Source organism: Fusarium keratoplasticum, chromosome 3, assembly GCF_025433545.1.
Source record: "Fusarium keratoplasticum isolate Fu6.1 chromosome 3, whole genome shotgun sequence".
In the NCBI taxonomy this organism is placed as follows: domain Eukaryota; kingdom Fungi; phylum Ascomycota; class Sordariomycetes; order Hypocreales; family Nectriaceae; genus Fusarium; species Fusarium keratoplasticum.
This window is the reverse complement of record NC_070531.1, coordinates 150,550-171,812: the sequence shown is the minus strand read 5'-3', so window position 1 is coordinate 171,812 and position 21,263 is coordinate 150,550. Positions and strand designations below refer to the sequence as shown.

The following is a 21,263-nucleotide window of genomic DNA, read 5'->3' as shown; positions in this document are numbered from 1 at the left end:
TGCCTCCTCAACTGGGTCGCCGTACAAGGGGTTTTGATTCGCAAGCCGGCTAGCCGGAACAGAGAATATCTTTGTAGACAAAATGGAAACTATCTTCATCCCGGCAATCATCATCATGGGTCCCTGATTGCCGGGCTCCCTTGTCCATCATCCGTGCCCACTAACCCACCTCCGCGATGGACCCCGTGGGGAGGCATGTTCGACGAGCCCACAACTTCACTTCCAGTCTCCGAGGGCATTTATCATGGACATGCAGATACGAATAGAGGAGACTGATTGTGAGTATAAAGATTCTTATCTCAGTTCTTGTTCCAATCTTGACACAAGCTCTACTCATACTCAAAAGCCCCGATCTCATCACCATTCCGAGTCTCTCTTGACATTACCTGCTTTCTATTCACTCGAAACAATGCCTAGCGTCGTCGAAACCGTTCAGGCCACTGAGTCTGTCTTCACCCCCAAGGTGAAGGCGAAACTCGCGGCCCATGCCGAAAAGGCATCCCGCGACTTCCGCTCTGACGTGGTGACTGTCCCAACCGAGGACATGATGAACGTATGATCTATCATTAGTCTGTGGTTCAATGGCCAAGCCCCCTAGCTAATACTGTCCAGGCCATCTTGAATGCCTCGGTCAACGACGACATCTACGATGAAGAGGGCGACGCGTCTGTCAAGTCCCTTGAGCAGAGGCTTGTGGAAATGACCGGCATGGAGGCCGCGCTGTGGGCTGTGTCTGGAACTCAGGGCAATCAGATTTGTCTACGAACGCACTTGACCCAACCACCTCACACTGTTCTTCTCGACCACCGCGCCCATGTCCATTGCTGGGAGTCCGGTGCCCTTCCCGTCATTTCTCAGGCTTCTGCTACGACTGTTCGGCCTAAGAATGGGGTCCATCTTACCCTTGAGGACGTCAAGCTGAACATTATCCTCGACGGAAACAGTAAGTGCCAGCCGAAGAATCTAGATGATGACCCAAAATGCTGACGATTACCCCCCTTCCACGATAGTTCACTTCCCCCCTACTCGTGTTGTGTCCCTAGAGAACACGCTATTCGGTACCATCCTCCCTCTTGCCGACGCACAAGCTATCTCCAAGTATGTTCGAGCGCTTCCTGTTCCCGAGGGTCAAAAACCTGTTGCGATGCACCTCGATGCTGCTCGACTCTTTGACGGTGTTATCGGCGAGGGCGTTGACCTGAAGGCGTATGCAGCCTGCTTCGATAGCATGTCGATATGCCTGGCTAAGGGTATTGGTGCCCCCATGGGAAGCATCATTCTTGGCAAGAAGTCGTTTATCGAACGAGCCAAGTGGTTCCGCAAGATGCTTGGTGGTGGCACGAGGCAGCCTGGTATGATGGCTGCAGCGGCACTCGCTGCGTTGGAGTACAGCATTCCGCGCTTCCCTTCGGTCCACAACATGGCTCGATCCGCTGCTTCAGAAATCGAGGCGATTGGGTACAAGTTTTCTCTTCCGGTCCAGACCAACATGATTATTCTGGACCTTGACGCTGTTGGGATCCCGGCCTCAGCATTTGTCGAGTATTGCGCGCGCGAGAAGGTGGCTGTTTTCCCGATGGCGAGAATTGTCTTTCATCATCAGACTTCAGAGACTGCCGTCAAGAGCCTCGTGAGTGCTCTGTCTAAGCTCATGAAAGATAAGAACAACGGCGTGGCTTTGGAGGATAAGAAGGTCAGCGGAGGATACAGCTGAGAAAACCATGACTATTGTATCTGAAGAAGAGTGAGATTTATTTTACTACTTGGCCTCTACCAAATTCTGAATGATCATGTCAAGAGTTTCAGGTTCTCTCCCTAAAATTTACCGTAGCTTCACTGTATCCGACTCTACCTCACCTGCCTTTCAAGCCTACTCAACATGAATCCTCTCTCCGTCTTGTTGATGCTGCTTGTCGTCGATGTTCCTTGCCATCTCGGATGTCTCATTAATCGTGTAGCGGCTCATGTCTCTACTTCCAACGAAGATGGGGGCATCCGAGAACAGACGGTTCATTTCCTCGAGGGGCAGCTTCCTAGTCTCTGGCAGCATGGCCCAGAAGAAGATGGCATTCGTCAAGTTTGTCACCTGTGAAAAAGGAGTAAGTAAGGGTCATTAAACCATCGACAGTTTCCGACTTACGACGAAGAGAATATAGAAGCGCCACCCCACATTCTCCATTCCAATAGGGGTCACTTGGCCGATCATTGTGCTAGATTGTTTATTAGCGCTGCGACAGTTGACATATGCTGGTGGATAGACCTACTTCAACGCGAAGGATATCATGGTCGCCAGAGCCACACCCTTTGCCCTTGTAGCTGTGTCAAAGATCTCGGCCGGCACAATCCAGGCTTCGTGAGAAAAGCATCTTGTTAGCTTGCGTCCCATAGACGGTCAAGGGGGCTGACATACAAAGAGATCCCATGCTGGCGAAACAAAAGTTGAACAACCATGTCATGATGATGAATCCCCAGTGAGCTCCGGAATTGTCCTCAGAGGCAGGAAACTCGGCCATCAGGACGGTACTGACGATGTACGTCACACACATGGCAAGGTTTCCAACGATGATCATGACTCGACGACCAACCTTGTCGACAAATGCCATAATGACAATCTCACCGATGAGCCCAATGACAGAATTGATGGCTTGATATCGGAGGGTGTCGGTGCCGTTGATGCCAATTTGCTTCTAGGTGTGTGTAAGCATGGTGCAAGTTGCGAGAAGAACAGGAATCATACAAAGATGGTAACGGAATAATACTGGATGGCCGAGATACCCGTCATTTGTGTAGCAGCCTGGATAGCGCAGGCAAGCATGACTCGACGAAAATTGGCCCTGGTGCGGAATAGCTCAGACAAGGACTTGGCCTCGGCCTCAGCCTCAGTAGCCACCTGGAGCTGGATCTGTTGGAACTCGGCCATGACCCATGGGTCATTGGTATTGCCTTGAGAATGTAGCCTCGCAAGGGTGGCGAGACCCTGTTCGTCTTTGCCTTTCTGCAGCAGCCAGCGAGGCGATTCAGGGAACAAGAAGATGAGGGCCGAGAGTATTCCGGCTGGGGCAATCTGCAGACCAAATGGGATCTGCCATTGGCGGTCGTCGGTGAAGCTGACGTAGGTGCCGTAGCTGATCCAGGCACCGCATACACCACCGACACCAAGCATGAACTGTTGCAAACCCGTGACAAGTCCACGAATATCTGGATGGGCCAACTCTGCCTGATAGAGTGGAACAATCATTGTAAGGATGCCGATTCTTCAGAGAAGGTTCAGTCAGTGTCTTGGACTTGGTCATGGATGTCAACCTACCCGATCCCGCCGATGAATCGGCCGCTGATAATATAGCTGTAGTTTGGGGCCCCGGTCTGAAGACCACCACCGAGGCAGAAGACCAGACCACCGCTCAAGATTGTGCCGCGTCGACCGAAATAGTCGCTGATCGTTCCAGCGATTGCAGCTCCGACAAAGGCACCGGCCGTTAGAAGGGACGCGACGAGGCCGATTTCAGCAGTCGTAGGAGTGAACTTGTCCAGGAAGGACTGACTAGCAACGACTGACATGGCAAACACATGTTAGTAGGAGCAATACAGAAGAGATTCGGTGTAGGCCGTATGTATCCATACCTTCAGCGACAATCGTAAGATCATATCCATATAGGAACGATCCCACGGCCGCAAAGACGCCCACTAGAAACTGATAGACTCGAGGGGGTAACGCCATGGTCTTGGTAGGAAAGACTTGACGATGAGTGGGATGTTGGTAATGCAATTTGATGTCTTTGTAGGCAGATTAAAAACGACAAGTAAGGCTTGCAGATCATGATTCGTTTGGGCAGGGAGAGGCTGGTCTCGATATAGTTGGTTCATCGCACCAATTTGTCCCGAAGAATGGTCTGACGAAGCAATCCTCGGGCCGCTTTGATACCATGATTTGTGCTAGCTGTACGAAAAGAGTTGGTCGATAGATGGCATGCGCACCAATCATGCTCACCCCTTGCGAGAGGAATCTGGGGGTGATGCAGATCCCCGCAAACGGCGATTGATTGTCTGGGGTTGTGTGGAGAGAAGGTGGGGAGACGAACGCCGCCATGAACCGCGCTATTTGGCGAACCAGTGATATCTACCCAATCCCGAATCTCAGCCAATGACATCTTCTCAACGCCGAAGCTCAGCTTGTCTCTTGATCAAAGATCAACTTGTGACCTGGGATGAGCCCACGGAGTTGGCATCTTGGACAAGCAAACAACGAACATTTCGGGCCAAATTTCGGGCTAAACGGACCAGTTGCCTCCGCTTCTCACACAGAAACTCATCCTGTCATGGGCCGAGATGCAGCCATCCAGCAATCATCTCGGACAAGCAAACGCCGATCCAGCAAGCGCCTCGGGCGAGTGAACAACGAGTTAGCATCGAGACCAACTCGAACATATATAGGTACATATGGACAGCAACTCTTCAAGCTATAGCCCAATTCCAGACAAGGAGACCTTCTTCGGAACATCTTTGATTACCTGGATTTTGTCATGTTGTTTCTTGCATCGCTTTTCCCCCTTATTCAGGTCGCCACGGCCCTGAGTCTTACCGTCGGCTCGTCCGGCGGTAATGCTTCCAGCCAGCTATTGTACGGCTTACTATACGAGGTAAGTTTGCAGCAGGTCAAACCGAGCGAGGTTCAGTGTTGAAACAAGCATCTAGGACATCTATCATTCTGGAGACGGCGGTCTGTATGGCGAAATGCTTCGCAACCGGGCCTTCCAGGGCTCCGGAAGAGGCAGAATAGCAAGCTATGATCGAAACACGGATTTTTGGAATCCTGTCGGGGGAGTACAGCTTTCCATCGACCAGTCCGAGCCGAGCCTTTCGTCCAGCCTTGGATACCACCTGCGAATGGACGTCCCAGAAGGCACGACGGGCACCGTTGGTTTTTACAATGACGGCTTCTGGGGCTTCAGTGTTGATGCGGCCAAACGCTACATCGCCAGTATGTATGTCAGAGGAGACTACAACGGTGAGGTGGAATGTTATTTCAAAAACACCATCTCTGGCCAAAAGCTCTCGTCCTCCAAGATGAAGCTGAACCAGAAGGCCTCGGACGGATGGAAACAGAGCTCAACACCGACCTTCAACCCCACCATCACGGCTGGAAACGGGAACAATACCTTTTACTTTGCCTTTGACGGCCGTCAGCTTGCTGGCAAGAGCATCTACTTCAACCTCTTCAGTCTCTTCAAACAAACATACAAAAATCGCTACAACGGTCTCCGCGAAGATTTGATGGTTAGCCTTGAAGGTCTCAACACGAAATGGATTCGTCTTCCTGGTGGAAACAACATGGAAGGTCTCCGACTCGGCGAGCACTGGAAGTGGAACCAAACCATTGGGAACCTGAAAGACCGACCCGGAATGCTGGGTGTCTGGGGTGACATCAACACGGATGGGTTCGGACTCCTGGAGCAGATGCAGATGGCTCAGGACTTGGGCCTTACTGTCATTCTTGGAGTGCATGCTGGGTTGTATCTCAACGGCAACGTGGTTCCCCAGAGCCAAATGCAACCCTACATCGACATGACGCTGAATGAACTGGAGTTTCTCACTGTAGGTTTCCTATCCGTATCAGAATGCACCCTTACTAACAAGATGGATAGGGCGATAAGTCTACCACATATGGAGCCAAGAGGGCCGCCTTGGGATACCCAGCTCCGTTCAAGGTGGAATGGGTAGAGATCGGCAATGAAGACTACCTCAACAATGGTCGCTCGTCTTACTATTCCTACCGCTTCATGGCCGTGTACAATGCCATTCGGGGGAAATATCCAAACATGAACATCATTTCTAGCATCAACCCATCTCCATCGCCCGACAAGGGGAGCGGAGGCATGGTGGACCTCCACATCTACGACAATGAGCGTCACTTTGTAAGCCTCTACAACACATTTGATCAGGCGAGTCGGGACTACCCCGTCTTTGTGGCCGAATACGCCGCCATCCGAGCGGGCACGGGAACTGGAGCCGAAATAGGAGCCCAGACGTTTGGAATGGCCTGTGCCGAGGCCATCTTTTTACTTGGATGCGAACGAAACTCTGACATCATTGTCGGCTCGGCCTACGGCGCGTTGATCAAGCACTATGACGAAGAACCCAACACTGTTGCCGTCATCAAGCACACTGCCACCGAAGTGTTGTACACCATGAGCTACTACGTACAGAAGCTCTTTGCCGACTACATGGGCACGGAAACGCTTCCAGTGACAGCTACAGAGGGTAGCGTTGGACCAACGTATTGGTCTGCCACAAAGGGCAGCGAGGAAACCGTCCTGAAGCTCGTCAACTACAACGGTCCGACGGGTGAAGGCAATGCAGTCAAGGTGACTGTTAAGGGGTCAAGCGCCAGCACGGCAAAACTCACACTTCTATCCGCTCCCAGCTCTACTAGTGTCAACAACCTGCCTTCCATGGGCGGAGAGGCCAGCCAGATTACTGTCAAGACCATCAGTGGTCAGAATGGCGTGTTTTCGGTAGTCTTTACCAAGGCTTATGAGATTGCTATCCTGACTGTGTAGGGGATGAGTTTAGTAGCCAGATCTGCACGGTGTGTCCCTTGTACGGCTAGCATAGCTTATGGTATTGGCAATTAACTGGGAATGGACCTGCAATTTGAATGGCAACGGAGCTTTCGTGAGATGAATTGATGTAAAACGTGTTGATAGATCGTGGGATTATATGACAATCAGGGGTCTTGAGATGCGAGACTCGTTCTCTGCTCTATGGAGAGAGTTTTAGTTTGTTGATCTGTTCCTCGTATCTGAGAGCACTGCCCAAGGCGCACAAATGTGCTACCGTATCTCAAATCTGCTGACTTGCGCTCGACCAGAGTCTAGGTGGCCTCTAGCCTCTCCGTGAGATAACCCAACAACGCAGCATGTTGAGACGTGGACGTGATGGCTCTAATCCGACCCTAGCCTAAGAATCATCAATGCCCTGCTTCCTTTGATTATGCAGACACGATCTCCAACCTGAGCACCTTTTCGAGATATGCCAATATAACCAGAACTGGTCGTAAAAAAGGCCAGACCGCGGCAGCCGCAAAGCTCTTCGATTGTCTGCCACTTGATGCTGTCATCAGACTTCCATTTTCCTGTTTCTCTTAGATCTTGGTACCATTCGGATAGCCACAACAGCGTCTCTTGATCATATGGTGTACAAGATGGTGATGCGAGTAGCTCTGCTAAAGAGGACGCAAATGATTGTGCAGAATCTGTGCTGACACCGAATTACTGAAAGACTCTGGCAGGGTCTCTTGGTGTCGTATCAATCTCTCCTCTTTCAAGCGTTTGGTTCAAGATCCGGAACACGCACGTCACCATGCGAAGTCCTGTCGCATCCAAGGGCTCATATCCTCCATAACCGCCCCTAGAAAGAATTCGAAACATGACCTGTAGTGAAGAAATCCCAGTAGGATAAACTAACCTCCTCATTACGAATTCCTGCAGGAAGTTAAAGTTGGGCACTGAAAATGCACCTTCGTAATCGCAGTCCTCGGTTTGCGTAATGATATCTAGTTCAACGCCACTCACGAAGAGGGACATTCCGATAACCGAAGCATCCTCAGTGTCTTTGGGGAACACTTGTTCACTCGCTGATCCTCTGCAGATAAGTCGGCCATCTGCTCCCCCGGAGCTAGAAGCTGAAGGGTAGTTTGGAGCCCAAGAGGGCATCTCTAGGTCCTTCTGTGCTGCCGAGGATCCGGAGAAAGTGATAAAGTCCAGCTCTTCAAAATCCATATCTCCATCCCGCCAAGCCTTGAGCCATTTGGCAACGTAGTCGCAGTAGAGAGAGGCAACCGACATCTTATCACTATAATCAGGAATTATTGGAAGACGAGTTACCCCAAGTAACCCATAAATATGATCTTTTGGGTCCGTTGCGAGGAGGCGTCGTCCTCCCAAAACTGAAAGATACCAATCCGACTCATGTTGAGCTGTATCACGAGTGGCCTCCACTCTGCCCGTCTCGGCATAGGTTTGAAGCAAGATCCAGGGAGGGCTGTGATGCGTTGCGAGCGCAACCCAAGCAGGACCAGAAAGAAATTCAGGTTTCATCATGCCTCGGGTTTGTAGCGCTAGATTTAACTCGCTTGCTTGTTCTGCAACATAGGCAATCTTGTGCCATTCAAGAGCTTTTCGTCCGCATATTGCTCTGACCCGCTTCGCGAGGACGATTTCTTGGAAGACCCATGTTCGGTGCCAATAACCGAGGCGAGTGAACTCGTACATAGCTTCCCATCGAGTGTTGATCCAAGAGTCGTCTCGTTCATCTGTCCAGACATCACATAGAGATGGATGATAAAGTATCCATCTTAGGTCCGAGATGTCATCTTTTTCCGACCATTCCGAATACAACATCTCGATTGTATCCAAGGCGCAATACAGGCTGTCACTCTCCCGGCCGAGCCAAGACATGACAAGTTCAGCACGGGAGAATATCGTTCCCATCAGAGGGACCTGACTGCTTTTCTCCTCGACGTCATTTTGGTCGATGCAGAGAGCGTCAGCCCAAAGAAACATTTGGCGTGACTTCTCATCGGGAAAAGCATCGACCCAGTGCTGATACACATGGCGGAGAGCATACGCCAAGTTTCCTTTAATAGGGACGACTTGGCCGTTGAGTCTAATCTCTTCATTCTCTGCTGAAGTTCCCCAGGCATAGGAGAGAGCAGTGAAGCGAGGCCTGTCTTCCAACGAGACAACAGACAGCTTCCAATCGGCTCCAGAGACTGTTTCATTCATCTCAAGTAACCGGATCTGGGATCTCTGAGTGTCTAGTCTGCCATAAACAGGCACGTCCCTTGAGATCTGACTGTCGTTATCGGACATGACTGGCTTTTCGGCTGAAACAGGTGGCGCTGAAAGGAGAGATATTGGCATTTTGTCGAGGAAAGCTGCTACAAGGGAAGATGAACGAGTGCGGGGTTTGGCCACGCTAGAGTTGAGTACGAATGCAGTTGGCTGAGATGCGGCTAAAAAGGCGTTGCCCATGGCGTTCTAGACTTCGCCCTATGGCGAACACCCAATTAATTTCTTTGCAGAAGTAAAACAGATGAGTGGTCTGAGTAAATTGAGTACCTAGCCGTGTGACGGGGGGTTTAGAACAGTCTATTCGCACTATATCATAAAGCCAGCTCATTAAAGAAAGCATTATATCAAGGAATAACATCTACCAGATATAGAAGCCTATTATCATAATGATGTAGCTCTATTGAGGGCTTATCATAATATTAATACTTAGTTCGAATTAAGATATATCATAATAAGAAGATATTATGCTGATTTTTTATTATACAGTAAGGATATTAACCTAACAGTATAAAGCAAGCCATATATCACACTATCCTGGACCCCTCCCCCTTTCACCCGGGTAGGTATGGTTTCAACCTGTAGTCAATGCACTATTTTGCCTTGACTAAATCTTCGATCGTCTTGTCAAAGGCCTCGGGTTCTCTCCCCAGAATTTGCCCCAGTGTCTCTGTTACAGCCCCTGTCTCCCCGGCTTGGATGGCTTCCCATGCGGTAGCCCAGGTTGTGGCGAGTTCCTTAGATCCAAATCTCCCAACAACCTGCGTCTGCGCGGCATACTCGTCCACACTGACCTGTCTGATCTGAACGTTTTGATTCGAAGCCTTCGACAAAACCTGAACGGTTTCGGCCAGTGACCATGGTCTCGGTCCCGTAAGAGTGACGATTTGGTTTATATACTTGAATTCTGACGGCGACTCAGCATACGAGGCAATGAGCCGCGCAGTTGCCTCTCCCAGTTCATCTCGCTTCACCCAACTTATGCCAGGACCGGTTCCATCGTGAGGAATGAGAATCTCACTGGAAGGATTCCTTATGTCGAAAAAGGCAGTGTAGATGGGGAATGATTCACTGTAAAGACCTTCGCGGATGCTGGTCCACGAGAAGCCAGGGTCTTTGCGTGCGAGTGCTTTGAGATGAGCCTCGCTGTCGAGATGCGCTCCCATCACTTCTGCTTTCGTAGTATCCTTGTCTAGGGATGCGAAGCCAAGGGACGAGTAAAATATGTGCTTGACCCCAGCCTTGTGAGCGGCATCAATTCCTTTAGTTTGGACTTTGGTCCTGTACTGGTGAACGTGGCTCGGATACGAAATGAGGAATAGCACATCGAGTCCGTTAAAAGCAGACTCAAGGTCCTCAAGGCTCGATTCGTATGAAGCTTGTCGGGTAGTAACCCCATCCTTAATGTACCTCTGAGGTACTTTTTCAGGGAATCGACTGATGAGGGTGACCCGGTTATTTGGCACGATTGATAAGAGGTGGGAATACGTGCTTGTCCCGAGCGCCCCGGATGCGGGGAAGATGCCGATCTGCGTCATTGCTAGAGATACTTATTGCTGCTTCTGCTGAGTTTTGAGGTTGCAAAGATTTGATGTGAGAAAGAGGGGTAGGGTTGATCTTTTGAGGAGCCAAGAGGTGGAATACTGCAACTATTCTGACTAATGCACCGAAAGATGACGTGATGTTAAGACCGATATCACCGTCGTCTATGAGGCAATGAATACACCTTCACTGAAGTGTAGGGTGGCACATCATGGCGATATTGTGTGCATTTGTAAGCTGAGTATTTATTTGTGTCTGGAAAGTCAAAATAATGATGGGCTTGGGTAAAGTCTGAACTACTGGTCGAGTGTTCTATCCAGAGCAACAACAAGTAACTGAAGCATGGTTAAGGCGAAATTCTCAAACATGTCTCTCTCTTTGTTCATGTCGAAGAATCTACTAAAAATGGACTCTGGCGATCAAAACGTCGTAGGGTTCCCTCAGTTAGGACTAGCTGGTCGGACGCTGCCGGCATCTACCACGTAGCAAGGACAACGATCGACCTCGAAAGAAGGACCCTGGTAATTTTTTTCATCATTTCAACTCATCCCTAGACATCAAGCGTCTATACTTTGCTAGCCGGTCAGAAAATTGTTAAAGTTGATGCTGTCTCGCTTCACTCGGATCACTCCCGACTCCAATGCCGTTGGTGCCATGCACCAGCCGATTAATTAAACCCCCAGACAAAGCAAGTCAGATGAAGGGAACGCGATGACGTTGCACCTCGCTCCTATTGACGGATAAACCTGGCCACGGCTCAGAACTACCGACCTGCCAATCATGGCTTAGACACTCGCGCCAACTTTATATGATGTGTTTGAACAGCCAAGACCTTGGCCAAACTTCAAAGCTTCCAGAAGCTTATCGCCCTTCCATGGCAGGGAACACCATCAAGGTCCGGGGCTCCGGCGTGGTCGGACTTCATCGTTTGTCCGTAGGGCAGCGCAAGTGCCGGGTCGTTGGGAAATTAAAGGGGCCACTTGGCAAAGCTTAATGCTGAAACTCTATGTTGGTTATGCTGACCCGGTACTACCGGACAACAGGCTAATAAGGCACAAAAGTTTGTTAAATAAAGGATTAAAGGATCATCGCTGTCTAATCTCGGGTGTAAAGTGGGATAGAACGGTTGACAGGAGGCCAATAGCCCACGGGGTCTTTGGCTGCCAAGCCCGAGTGGTGTGTTCATTGGACAAGCATAACTCTGTAGACCGGAAAGAGCCGTCGGTTTAAAAGTCCGTGTCGTCTCTCCAGGTTCTATCCCGCATGCCCGCGGGACCCTTTCGACGTTGCCAAGCTTGCCGTGCAAGGGTCTCATCCTAGCTAGTTGCTTGAATGACACACGCCACCACGAACTCTCTTGAACAAATCTAGCTCATACGGAACTCAAATCATCATTCTTTGGTCCCGATCCTGGTCAGTGCCGGCCCGTCGGTGACTATATCTGCGGAGGACTTCCCACTCATGGTAATGCTCCGTCCTCAGCATCAAGCATCGTCACTCATTCGCTTTTGCATAGTCACTCATTTGTTTGTGCATAGTCATTCTTTTGATCGTTTTTTATAATTGGTTACTTGATACTTTATCATCATGCGTTCTCCTCTCGTCTTTGGAACGGCGGCTTTGGCTACTGCTGCCTCTGCTGCGCCTAACTACATCTTTTACTTTGACCAGTGAGCTGTGCACTTCTCATCGATGAATCTCATTCTAATGCCGTCTCTAGGTGGCACACTGCCAATCTTCCTGACAAGTCTCAGACCGCTGGTGTCACTCATGTCATCACCGCCTTTGCCAACTCTTCGCTCTTTGCCGCCGAGCCCGCTGGAAAGTATGAGCCTTTCAAGCCTCTTGATGAGATCCGTGCCCTCTTTGACGATGGCACCAAGGTCTGCATGGCTATTGGCGGTTGGGCCGACACCGCCGGCTTCAGCGCGGGAGCCAAGACGGACAAGACGCGCAAGAGGTACGCCAGGAACGTCGCAGACACCCTAGCTCGACTTGGATACGATTGTGTCGGTATGTATCACTGGCTATTTCAGTATCTGGGCAGATGGCTAACGGACCAAGACATCGACTGGGAGTACCCCGCCGGCAACGGCGAGGACTACAAGCGTATCCCCAACTCCAAGAAGGTTGACGAGATCAAGAGCTATCCTAAGCTCTTGAAGGAGATCAAGAATGCCATTGGCGACAAGGAGCTCTCCATTGCCGTTCCTGGTCTTGAGCGGGACATGATTGCCTACACTCATGAGCAGGTTCCCAAGATCAACGCTGTCGTCGATTACGTCAACGTGAGTACCTGGAAGATGCAGAAGATGTTTTAAAGTGAGTTCTAACTGTTCAACAGATCATGTCTTATGATCTCATGAACCGCCGTGATAGCGTCACCACCCACCACTCCTCTTACGAGGGAACCGCCAAGGCCGTCGACGCCTACATCTCCCGCGGCTTCCAGCCTAGCAAGCTCAACATTGGATTCGCCTTTTACGCCAAGTGGTTCACCACCAAGGCAGGCGTCCAGTGCACCGAACCCACCGGATGCCCTACTGAGCTCCTCGAGGCTGCTGATGGAAGTGACACTGGCAAGTCTGGCACCATTACCTTTGAAAAGGCCAACTTTGTCGAGGCTCCCAAAAACTTGACTGTTTCGCCTGATGGTTCTTGTGGAGCTGGTACCTCTTTCAAGTGTGGTGAGGTTACTTGCTGCAGTCAGTTTGGTTTCTGGTGAGTCGACTTGTGTGTACCTAGATCGATGGTTTTCTGACGTGATACAGCGGCAACTCTACTGCTCACTGCAGCACTGGCTGCCAGTCTGCTTATGGTCGATGTGAGGGTATCGACATCTCGGGTTCTTTCCTCACTGCCATGGAGAACGGCAAGACTGATACCGCTGCTGGCGGTCAGTGGTACTGGGATGCCACCACTTCTCTGTACTGGACCTGGGATACCGCCGACCTGATCACCCAGAAGATCAACGGTCTGGTCCCCACCAAGGGTCTTGGAGGTATCTTTGCCTGGAGTCTTGCTCAGGACAGCCAGGACTGGAGCCGTCTTACCGCTATGCGCGAGGGATTCAACGCGCTCTCTGGACAAAGCTCTGGACGTCCCAAGGCTTCTCACTTTAAGAAGCACCAGGGTCACTATGGCCACCCCAGCTATTAAGCGAAGATTTGCAGGGAAGTCGGAGCATGGGTGGCATGAACCTCTTTGTCCTCGGACGAAAGGATAAGCCTGCGAGGTATCATCGGCAGTCCCTTTGGTCAGTTACCCTCAGTTCTTGGCGAGGAAATCAGCTCTTTCTTAGTGAAAGGTCCGGACTGAGAATTCCCTTAATAATAGAATAGACTATTCTTGCGACCCCTGCCATAATGCTCACCCTGATAACTTCTCTGCTCTGCTTGTTGAGATTATATGCTAGCCTAGCCAAGAAAAAGCTTCGTGGTATTAGTTACTTGATGATGGGGGAGATAGTAAAGGTATGGGTATGATGTATCGGTGCCATAATAGACATAGTAATTGGGTTTATTGTTCTGCAAAACGTAATAGTGCCTCCACCAAGCCCAGCACTTTGAGCGTCTGGAGCACCATGTGGATGGGCTCCAAAGAAGATGGCGAGTAGCGCGTGGATGAATGCCGCCCTGCTGACTGCAATGAAAATCGTTGCAAATTCATCACTTAAGGAGCTTCCACGAGGCTGTTTCAGACCAGATCCGGGCATACCACTGGTGCAGCTCCTCCATCCACGGGGGCATGGGACCCTTGATGCCAGTGATTTTACCCTCGCTGGAGAAGAGGCAGCTCCTGAGTCTCAGCTCAACCTCTTCCCGCTGCTTGTCAATGGTGGCGCTGATCGTGAAGAGACCGTCAGAAGGTCGCACAGCGTGGTTACGAGGCGAGTCACCGCAGCGGACAGTGATGGCTGTGGGTGTCTTTTCAACAACCTCAAAGTGGTCGGTGATTTTAGTTCCCTTGTCGTAGGTGCTCTCGGCGAGCTGCTCATTATCCCACAGCTGTTCCTCAGTCTCGGGACCTCGCCACTTGTACTCGAGGTACTTGCGCTGCACAGCGTAGCCTAGAAAGTCAATCAATGGATCTCTCAAGATGAGTGGGTTACTCACCCCAGCCACTCCACAGGCCGCGGCAGAACTCGAGAGCTAGATCACCATCCTTCTGGAGAAGCTCGGGACGGATCTTGCTGAAGGGAATACGCTTGATGCAGACATCTTGAGTGGCGGGATTGCGGTTGGGGTTGTGGTTCTTGTAGATGCGGGCAGACCAGATGGGATCATTGGGCGGGAGCGGGGAGATGACGGGGTTCTTGGCGGCGAGATAAGCGGCGGCGGTGGAGGTGCCGAGGAGGGAAGTGAAGACGGCCTTGCGGATGATGCCCATTGTGAAGATTATATCTCTGGTACTTGGAAGGGGGTATATGGTTATGAGAGTCAATCGAGGCTTCAGATCTTGAAACTCAAAAGACGCGTCTCTCCCTCGGCCAAGTCCCCGAACTTGGTTTGGGCGGTTCAGCGGGATAAACGTCGGTCGGCACTCCCCACAAAAAAAGCGCAGACGAAAAAAGAGGCTGGAATAAATCGGGGCTGGGAACAGCCACTTGCGTGTTTCCTGGGTCTTTGATACGACCATTGATACCTCGGCCATTGCCGATACCACCTAAGAAATGAGGTTATCGCGGCTTTGTAATCTTGCCTTGGAGCTTGGTATCTTATCGCAGTCTGTCAGATCATCAAATTAACAGAACTGTTCTTCCCATGCTTCCAAAGCATGATGCCATATCCCATGTCTCTCCGATCAGTCCCTCGCGTTGTTCCCACACGCGCCTAATAATTCCCATTGCCTCTGAAATCGGTCCGATGTTTTTCAACGGCTCAGTCGCTTCGTAAATGTCGCAAACAGCGCATTCCTGCTCTTTTGTGACTAAACAGCCAGTCACGCAAAAAGGCCAAGCCAAAGCGAGCAGCCAACTTGGAGAAGGCAAGTTCTTGAGTAGGTCAAGATTCTTTGTGACGATTTCCCGTATTTCACTGCTCCCGGGTTGCCAGCCTGAGAGAACCACAAGCAGGTACAGTCTGGCAGAATTGGCCCAGATGCGAGTGACGATGTGGTGATCAATGAATTGTCCGCGCTGTGGATTGAACACTGAAAAAATGCCGTCCTTTTTTCGTGCATTCCGGTCACTGTCTGAACTAGAAGAACTTATAAGACCATCATCTAGATCTTGAGTGATTTTGCTCGCGCGCTGGATCAAGTCCATCAACGAGAACGCGCCGCTCTTCTTGGCATTTTTCTTCCACAAGTCAAGCTCGACAATGTCTGCGATCGATAGGAAAATCCAATTTTCGCAACCCACGATATGCTTCAGGTTGAGATGAGGTTTCTCTCGAGTGCCCAGCACCCTCTCATGGTGCTCCCGAAGACGAGGCAGCTGTCCTAGAGCAGTGCTGGCGATAATGTCGGCGGTTATGACGGCCGCGCTGAAGAACCGGAATGCAGTCTGTGAAGCTTCAAATCTGTGCGCCTCTTTCGTCGAGAGCGCCGACTTTGATTTTGAGACGACTGCTTCCACGTCAGACGGTATCTTCCAGATGTCGTCGTCAAGGTCTGGTGATGAGAGGAATTGCTCAAAGAGAACAGTCGCGGCATAGAGATGAACTCTCCAACTTGAAGAAGAGTCCGTCATAGTTTCAAACTTGAGAAGCAACATGATGTCGCCTAATAAATGAGTGCTCTGCAAAAGATTGCCAGAAACACCGCAGCGGCTTATCGCTTCAACCCTCTGCTGCATGCCCTTGACGGCGAGATCTGATTGACTCTGTACCTGTTGCCAGGTATGCGATGAACACACGCTATGGCCGGGGCCCGGAAAGATGGGTACAACTGAGAGAAAGTATGTTGCCAGGCTGATGACTAGCTGGCATGATTCCGTGTTGCGCATGGCAAAGACTAGGAGCCAGCTACGGCCTCCTTCAAGGAAGGTTGGACGGTAGAAGGGATTGAGAAGAGGGAATATGTAATCTGTGTAGGCTGTGATAAATCGTAAATCCTGCTCGTTCTGGATAACCAGTGGTCCTGATCCGGAGCCGAAGAAATCATGAGTTGGGCCGTCCCTTTGTATGGGGCCTCTCGAGCCCTCAACCGTAGGGGAGGTATTGAATGGCAAGTTCTGAGTCGGAGTAGTAACGTCTGTATCTGAGAGTTGGTGGTCCGTTGTTTGGTCTACCGTGATTGACTCTTGAATACTGGCCGTGAAGTGCTCATCTCGGCTGGGGGATAAGGAAGGCGGATTGCTCGGAGTTGACCGACTGTGCCCCTCAATCTCTCGAGTGATCTTCTGGATCATCCGTCTGCCTCGACGTTCCTTTGCATTGCGTTTGACCTGAGCCTTGAGGCGCTGGGCCATCTCGCGCTGCTTGTCCCCGTTGTCCATCCATGCCGGCTTGTCGTCGCTGTAGAGACAGGATAGCTCAAGGGCCTCGCAATTCTGGCATCTCGGTAGTGATTCATCGCATTTCTTATGTCTGATTCGACAGATCCAGCAACTGGCTGCTGTCTTTGCTGCGGGAGGCATTGTCGTGAAGAAGTATGGTTGGGCAGCCCCTTGACTCAAGTCTCCGCGCGGAGATAATTCCGGGCGGGAGGACTTCGTTAGAGCGCCACGTGAGCACGCAATTCCCGCCCAACTTGGCTCCCGCGCGGGATCGCTTACCCGCGCAAGTCGAATCTCATGAGCTCATTTACAGCCGGTATTAATAAACAGGTACTTATAAATAGGTATTCAATCGTCGTCCTCTGGAGTCTACTCATTCGTCCTTTCACACTTCTTTAGTACCTAGTCGTCCACGACCCGACCATGCCAGGATCCAAAGTCCTCGTCCTTGGAGGTACCGGCCCTGCAGGCATTTGCCTCTTGCGCGAGCTCATTCATCGCAATCATGAGGTTATAGCCTTTGCAAGAGATCCCACAAAGATCCCAGAAGATGTGTCTTCTAGCCCACTAATCGAAGTTAGTCTATCTAGGTATCCTGACTTCAAGTGTGCCCCACGCTAACCCCAGTCCTAGATAATCGAGGGACAACTCGATGACACCGAAGCCATTTCCACAGCAGTGTCCAAGAGCTACGTCGTAGTGTCACTTCTTGGACCTAACATCAGCAGCTTGAAGCAAGATCCAAGCCTCTTGGCCGACTTCTATAGACACTCTCTTTTCCCCTCGATGCGCCAGCACGGCGTGAAACGCGTCTACGCAATGGGAACCCTTTCCATCGTCCGCCCAGAAGATTCCCGCAGTTTGCTTCGATATGGTATCGTCACATTCGTGCGTCTTGTTGCTGGTGGAGCCTATCGCACCATCATCAACATCAGCCAAGCGTTCGAGGAGGATGCCAAGGACCTAGATTGGACGATATTCCGCATCGCCGGTATCCCCGGAGAATCTGATCATGAGAGCTGGAAGAGGGATAGAGAAGACGGCAAGGCTTTTGTGGGTTGGGTTGCCGAGACGGGTTGGACTATGTCGCAGAAGCGAGGAGCACTGGCAAGGTGGCTTGTGGATGCCGTTGAAGGAGGATTGACAGACTGGATCGGCAAGATGCCCGCAGTGAGTAAATTGGCGGGTAGCTGAGGCCGTTCAGACCTGTTCGACACTATCCTGGCTTGAGACGGCATGGTTTGGCAATTTTCACGTCCAGGGAAGGGATTGTTGGTATTGGTTTGTGTTGGGGAGTTTGTCGGCTCTAATTTCCTAACGCTTGCATCTTTGAGCATATTTAAACATACTCGCCATTTAATAGCTTTGATTCAATCTTCTTCATCGACAAAATAAAAGCGTCGAACACCATAGAAGTGAACAGATGCGTCACATTAACATAAGACACCTTCTTATATAGAGACCTAGTCAAGGCCAATTCTCATGCTCACAGATTGAAGCGTCATTATCCCCACAATACGCACTTTTCTTAAGCCTTTATCGCGACATAACCAAGAATGGCAAACGGCCATCGCTAGCTGCGTTGTTCTACAGGCGCTCTCCCTTTTCGCTAAACTTGACAACCTCTCCAGTCAGCAGTGCATGTTGCAGCGCCCGACCAATGTTCATAACCATCATTCCACCCTCAATCGGCAAAGGGACTGGCTTGTCCTTCAGGACCGACTCGGCGAATTCGTTGGCCTCCACTGCAAATGCGTCCTCAAACCTCTGCCAGTACTCAGGCTGAACCTCGTGTCGGATGCCCAGGCGGTCGGCCAGAACAACATTGTTGGCCTTTGGAACCACGTTGACAGATAGCTTGCCCGTCTTACCCGTGATCTCAGTGCACACGTCATGGCCGTGAGCTTGGGTTCGGGAACAGTAGAAGTAGGCAATCTTGCCACCCCAGAATTCAACGACACCGACAGCGTTGTCAACATCGGATAGTTCCTTCAGCTCAGGATGGTGTTGAAGTGTGCCAGCGGCCCAGCATGCCTTGGGAAGTGGGTTGCCAAGGTACCAAAGCGACAGGTCGATATCATGGATGGCACAGTCGACAAAGATGCCTCCGTTTCGAGCTGCGTATCGAACAAAGAATCCAGTCTCGTCGAGAAGATCGCAAGTGTTGGAGCGGACCATGAAAGGCTCCCCAATGGCTTTGTCGTTGTATATCTTGGATGCAGCATCGCGGTAAGAAGCATCAAAGCGCCGGGAGAAGCCAGCCATGACCTTGAGGTGAGGGTTCGCCTTGGCGGCGTCGACGACAGTTTGAGCCTGTCAGAATGGTCAGTGTCGGGGCAAGACGTTGACGTGTTCGAAAAAATTGTACCTCTGCCATGTCCGTGCTAAGTGGCTTCTCGCAAAGAACGTGAAGGCCCTTCGAGATGGCTGCAAGGGATTGACTAGCGTGCACATCGGTGCTGGTGGAAACCCAAACGGCCTGGAGTCCAGCATGGTTGAGCATGTCGTTGTAGTCGCTGTAAACAGTGATGCCAAATTCTTTGTACTCGGCATTCTCATTTGCCCACTCGACTTCATGAGGCGTAGAGCTACACACAGCTACTACTTTGGCATGAGGAACTCGATACAAGAGCGTGTGGACATGTCGCTTGCCCTGTGGATGTGTCAGGATTGTTCTCTAAGCGACTTCGAGTAAAAGAACCACTACTGACCATGCGACCAAGGCCGACAACAGCAATATTGAGTGGCTGAGACATGATTCTTTGAGTGAATGTATCTGAAGAAGAGGTTGAGTTCTCTTGAAGATGCCGGTTTGAGGATGACTGAGGAGGTGCTGGTTGTCTCTGCTTGACTGGGAGTCTCTGCCTTCTTTATAGTTGCCTCTCCTCCCCATGTACTTGGCTTATGCAAATTTCATCGCGGATAGACTTGCCTTGCGAAATGTTTCCAGGGTTACTGAAGGTCAACGAGATGTACAAAGCACGTCGTGCAAGTGGATGAGGGGGATGAGATATTACTTTATTTGGTAGGTATCGGCGACTGAAATATTTCGGAACTTGCCTCTTTGGGTAATCCGTCGGCCCCAGGTTCCATATCAAGTAATCTTGGAGGAATCATCAACAATACCACACGTCTCAGTCCCAAGATGATAGCCCGAATATGGCAATTCGCGCAAAATTTCTTTATTCGGATTGTTAAATACCTATTAGAAAAAGACTTGAGACTTGTTGTGAGTGAGGCAGCATGGGATAGCTCAGGGGAACATGTAAGTGGAGATGGTTGATCATGAGACCAGTTTGATGGCCGCAGAGTCAAGGGTTGACGGCTGATATTAAAGAGTATACAAAGGGGGGAAACAACAGCCGCGAGGTAAGATCTTGTGGGGTGCAGGGCTACGGCTCGCCACAATGAAATGCCACAGGTCAGGGATGCTTGCCGTTGTCAAGCAGTTACTGACCCATGGCACCTGAGAAACTCGCAAGGGTCCTCCAGACAGGTTTTTGAGTGATAGGCAGACTTAGGTAGCTCTAAGAACAACTGGTCATCTATATTTGCACGTGTTGGTGGTCAATCTAGCAAGCATACATATATGAGTAGAGAGCGGTGGCTTGGTCAGATTCGTACTGAACAATGCCCAGACCATTTATCATAGCCCTGTCTCCTTATATAACCATTAAAACTAGCTAATTAGCTTTGTCACGTCACTAATAACACCAAAGCCTCTTCTGAAAGACAGGTTGTCACTGGCTAGAGAAAGCTGGCTCTTTTTGACACGACAAGTGAGTGCATCCAGAAAGCCACTCAAAGTTGACATCATTCGTATTGTTTCCTCGTCCGCACTGTCTTTTATCTCTAAAGAGAATTGAGATACGTTTTTGTTTATTCCCAGACACTCTTGGGCTCGCCAATGTAGAGCGTGAAACCACCCCGAACCATCTTCTCATTGGCGGCCCAACTCTCAAGAGGCCTTACTGAGTGACGTTTTCCCAATTAAAAAGACGAGATAAAACATTAACCTGAGTCAAGAAAGTTTCTATGTAATTGTAAACCGATAGATCTCATTGGAGTCATTATCGCGCGACTTTCTCCTGTGACGTTTTCCAAGGCTTGGCAAAACCAGTCTGTTGCGTCATCATCGACCACCAAGAAAAATAAGATTGCAAAAGCCAAGCAACGCCGAGCTTTGCCTAGAAGCTTGTCCGAATGCCTCAAGCTTATCGGGCTCTCGTAATTGGTCCCTCTTGTTTCCAGCAGAGAGTCCAAGCGCGTGGAATCAGGGTTATCGATCCCGGCGTCTCTTGGGGGGGCTTGGTGCATTGCTTTGGCTCGCTTTCAAGAGTTTGGGGTCTTGGCGCGAAGAAATGTTGACGTACGCGGGCTTGGTATGAGGGCATCTTTCGTTTTAACTCTAGCTGGCACCAGCATTTTATAAT

The 21,263-nt window shown here is 50.5% G+C and overlaps 10 protein-coding genes across 10 annotated transcripts; 4 read left to right on the top strand and 6 right to left on the bottom strand.

Annotated features, from left to right (window-relative positions):
- Positions 1-409: 409 nt before the first annotated feature.
- Positions 410-1,714, top strand: NCS57_00343000 (Beta-elim-lyase domain-containing protein; the record flags this gene model as incomplete). The annotated part of the gene is made up of 3 exons (XM_053053425.1): positions 410-553; positions 613-943; positions 1,011-1,714. The coding sequence occupies 3 exons, from the start codon at positions 410-412 to the stop codon at positions 1,712-1,714; spliced, it is 1,179 nt and encodes a 392-aa protein (XP_052915585.1).
- Positions 1,715-1,870: 156 nt separating this feature from the next.
- NCS57_00342900 (MFS domain-containing protein) lies at positions 1,871-3,718 on the bottom strand (the record flags this gene model as incomplete). Its single annotated transcript, XM_053053424.1, has 7 exons — positions 1,871-2,086; positions 2,141-2,210; positions 2,265-2,349; positions 2,411-2,687; positions 2,738-3,254; positions 3,308-3,551; positions 3,622-3,718. The coding sequence occupies 7 exons, from the start codon at positions 3,716-3,718 to the stop codon at positions 1,871-1,873; spliced, it is 1,506 nt and encodes a 501-aa protein (XP_052915584.1).
- An 802-nt stretch (positions 3,719-4,520) lies between these two features.
- On the top strand, positions 4,521-6,557 carry NCS57_00342800 (Non-reducing end alpha-L-arabinofuranosidase; the record flags this gene model as incomplete). The annotated part of the gene is made up of 3 exons (XM_053053423.1): positions 4,521-4,637; positions 4,693-5,592; positions 5,643-6,557. The coding sequence occupies 3 exons, from the start codon at positions 4,521-4,523 to the stop codon at positions 6,555-6,557; spliced, it is 1,932 nt and encodes a 643-aa protein (XP_052915583.1).
- Positions 6,558-7,268: 711 nt separating this feature from the next.
- On the bottom strand, positions 7,269-8,921 carry NCS57_00342700 (HET-domain-containing protein; the record flags this gene model as incomplete). Its single annotated transcript, XM_053053422.1, has 2 exons — positions 7,269-7,407; positions 7,465-8,921. 2 exons carry the CDS (start codon positions 8,919-8,921, stop codon positions 7,269-7,271), a joined length of 1,596 nt encoding a protein of 531 aa, XP_052915582.1.
- Positions 8,922-9,442: 521 nt separating this feature from the next.
- NCS57_00342600 (NmrA domain-containing protein) lies at positions 9,443-10,387 on the bottom strand (the record flags this gene model as incomplete). Its single annotated transcript, XM_053053421.1, has 1 exon — positions 9,443-10,387. The coding sequence occupies one exon, from the start codon at positions 10,385-10,387 to the stop codon at positions 9,443-9,445; it is 945 nt and encodes a 314-aa protein (XP_052915581.1).
- Positions 10,388-11,969: 1,582 nt separating this feature from the next.
- On the top strand, positions 11,970-13,550 carry NCS57_00342500 (Chitinase; the record flags this gene model as incomplete). Its single annotated transcript, XM_053053420.1, has 5 exons — positions 11,970-12,061; positions 12,112-12,404; positions 12,456-12,679; positions 12,736-13,112; positions 13,163-13,550. Exons 1-5 carry the CDS (start codon positions 11,979-11,981, stop codon positions 13,548-13,550), a joined length of 1,365 nt encoding a protein of 454 aa, XP_052915580.1. The 5' UTR covers positions 11,970-11,978.
- Positions 13,551-14,059: 509 nt separating this feature from the next.
- On the bottom strand, positions 14,060-15,050 carry NCS57_00342400 (uncharacterized protein; the record flags this gene model as incomplete). Its single annotated transcript, XM_053053419.1, has 2 exons — positions 14,507-15,050; positions 14,060-14,460 (listed from the first exon to the last, which is right to left on the bottom strand). Exons 1-2 carry the CDS (start codon positions 15,042-15,044, stop codon positions 14,060-14,062), a joined length of 939 nt encoding a protein of 312 aa, XP_052915579.1. The 5' UTR covers positions 15,045-15,050.
- Positions 15,051-15,129: 79 nt separating this feature from the next.
- On the bottom strand, positions 15,130-16,971 carry NCS57_00342300 (Zn(2)-C6 fungal-type domain-containing protein; the record flags this gene model as incomplete). The annotated part of the gene is made up of 1 exon (XM_053053418.1): positions 15,130-16,971. One exon carries the CDS (start codon positions 16,969-16,971, stop codon positions 15,130-15,132), a length of 1,842 nt encoding a protein of 613 aa, XP_052915578.1.
- A 282-nt stretch (positions 16,972-17,253) lies between these two features.
- NCS57_00342200 (NAD(P)-bd-dom domain-containing protein) lies at positions 17,254-18,024 on the top strand (the record flags this gene model as incomplete). The annotated part of the gene is made up of 2 exons (XM_053053417.1): positions 17,254-17,406; positions 17,464-18,024. 2 exons carry the CDS (start codon positions 17,254-17,256, stop codon positions 18,022-18,024), a joined length of 714 nt encoding a protein of 237 aa, XP_052915577.1.
- A 393-nt stretch (positions 18,025-18,417) lies between these two features.
- Positions 18,418-19,586, bottom strand: NCS57_00342100 (uncharacterized protein; the record flags this gene model as incomplete). The annotated part of the gene is made up of 3 exons (XM_053053416.1): positions 18,418-19,143; positions 19,199-19,483; positions 19,542-19,586. The coding sequence occupies 3 exons, from the start codon at positions 19,584-19,586 to the stop codon at positions 18,418-18,420; spliced, it is 1,056 nt and encodes a 351-aa protein (XP_052915576.1).
- Between the last annotated feature and the right edge of the window lie 1,677 nt (positions 19,587-21,263).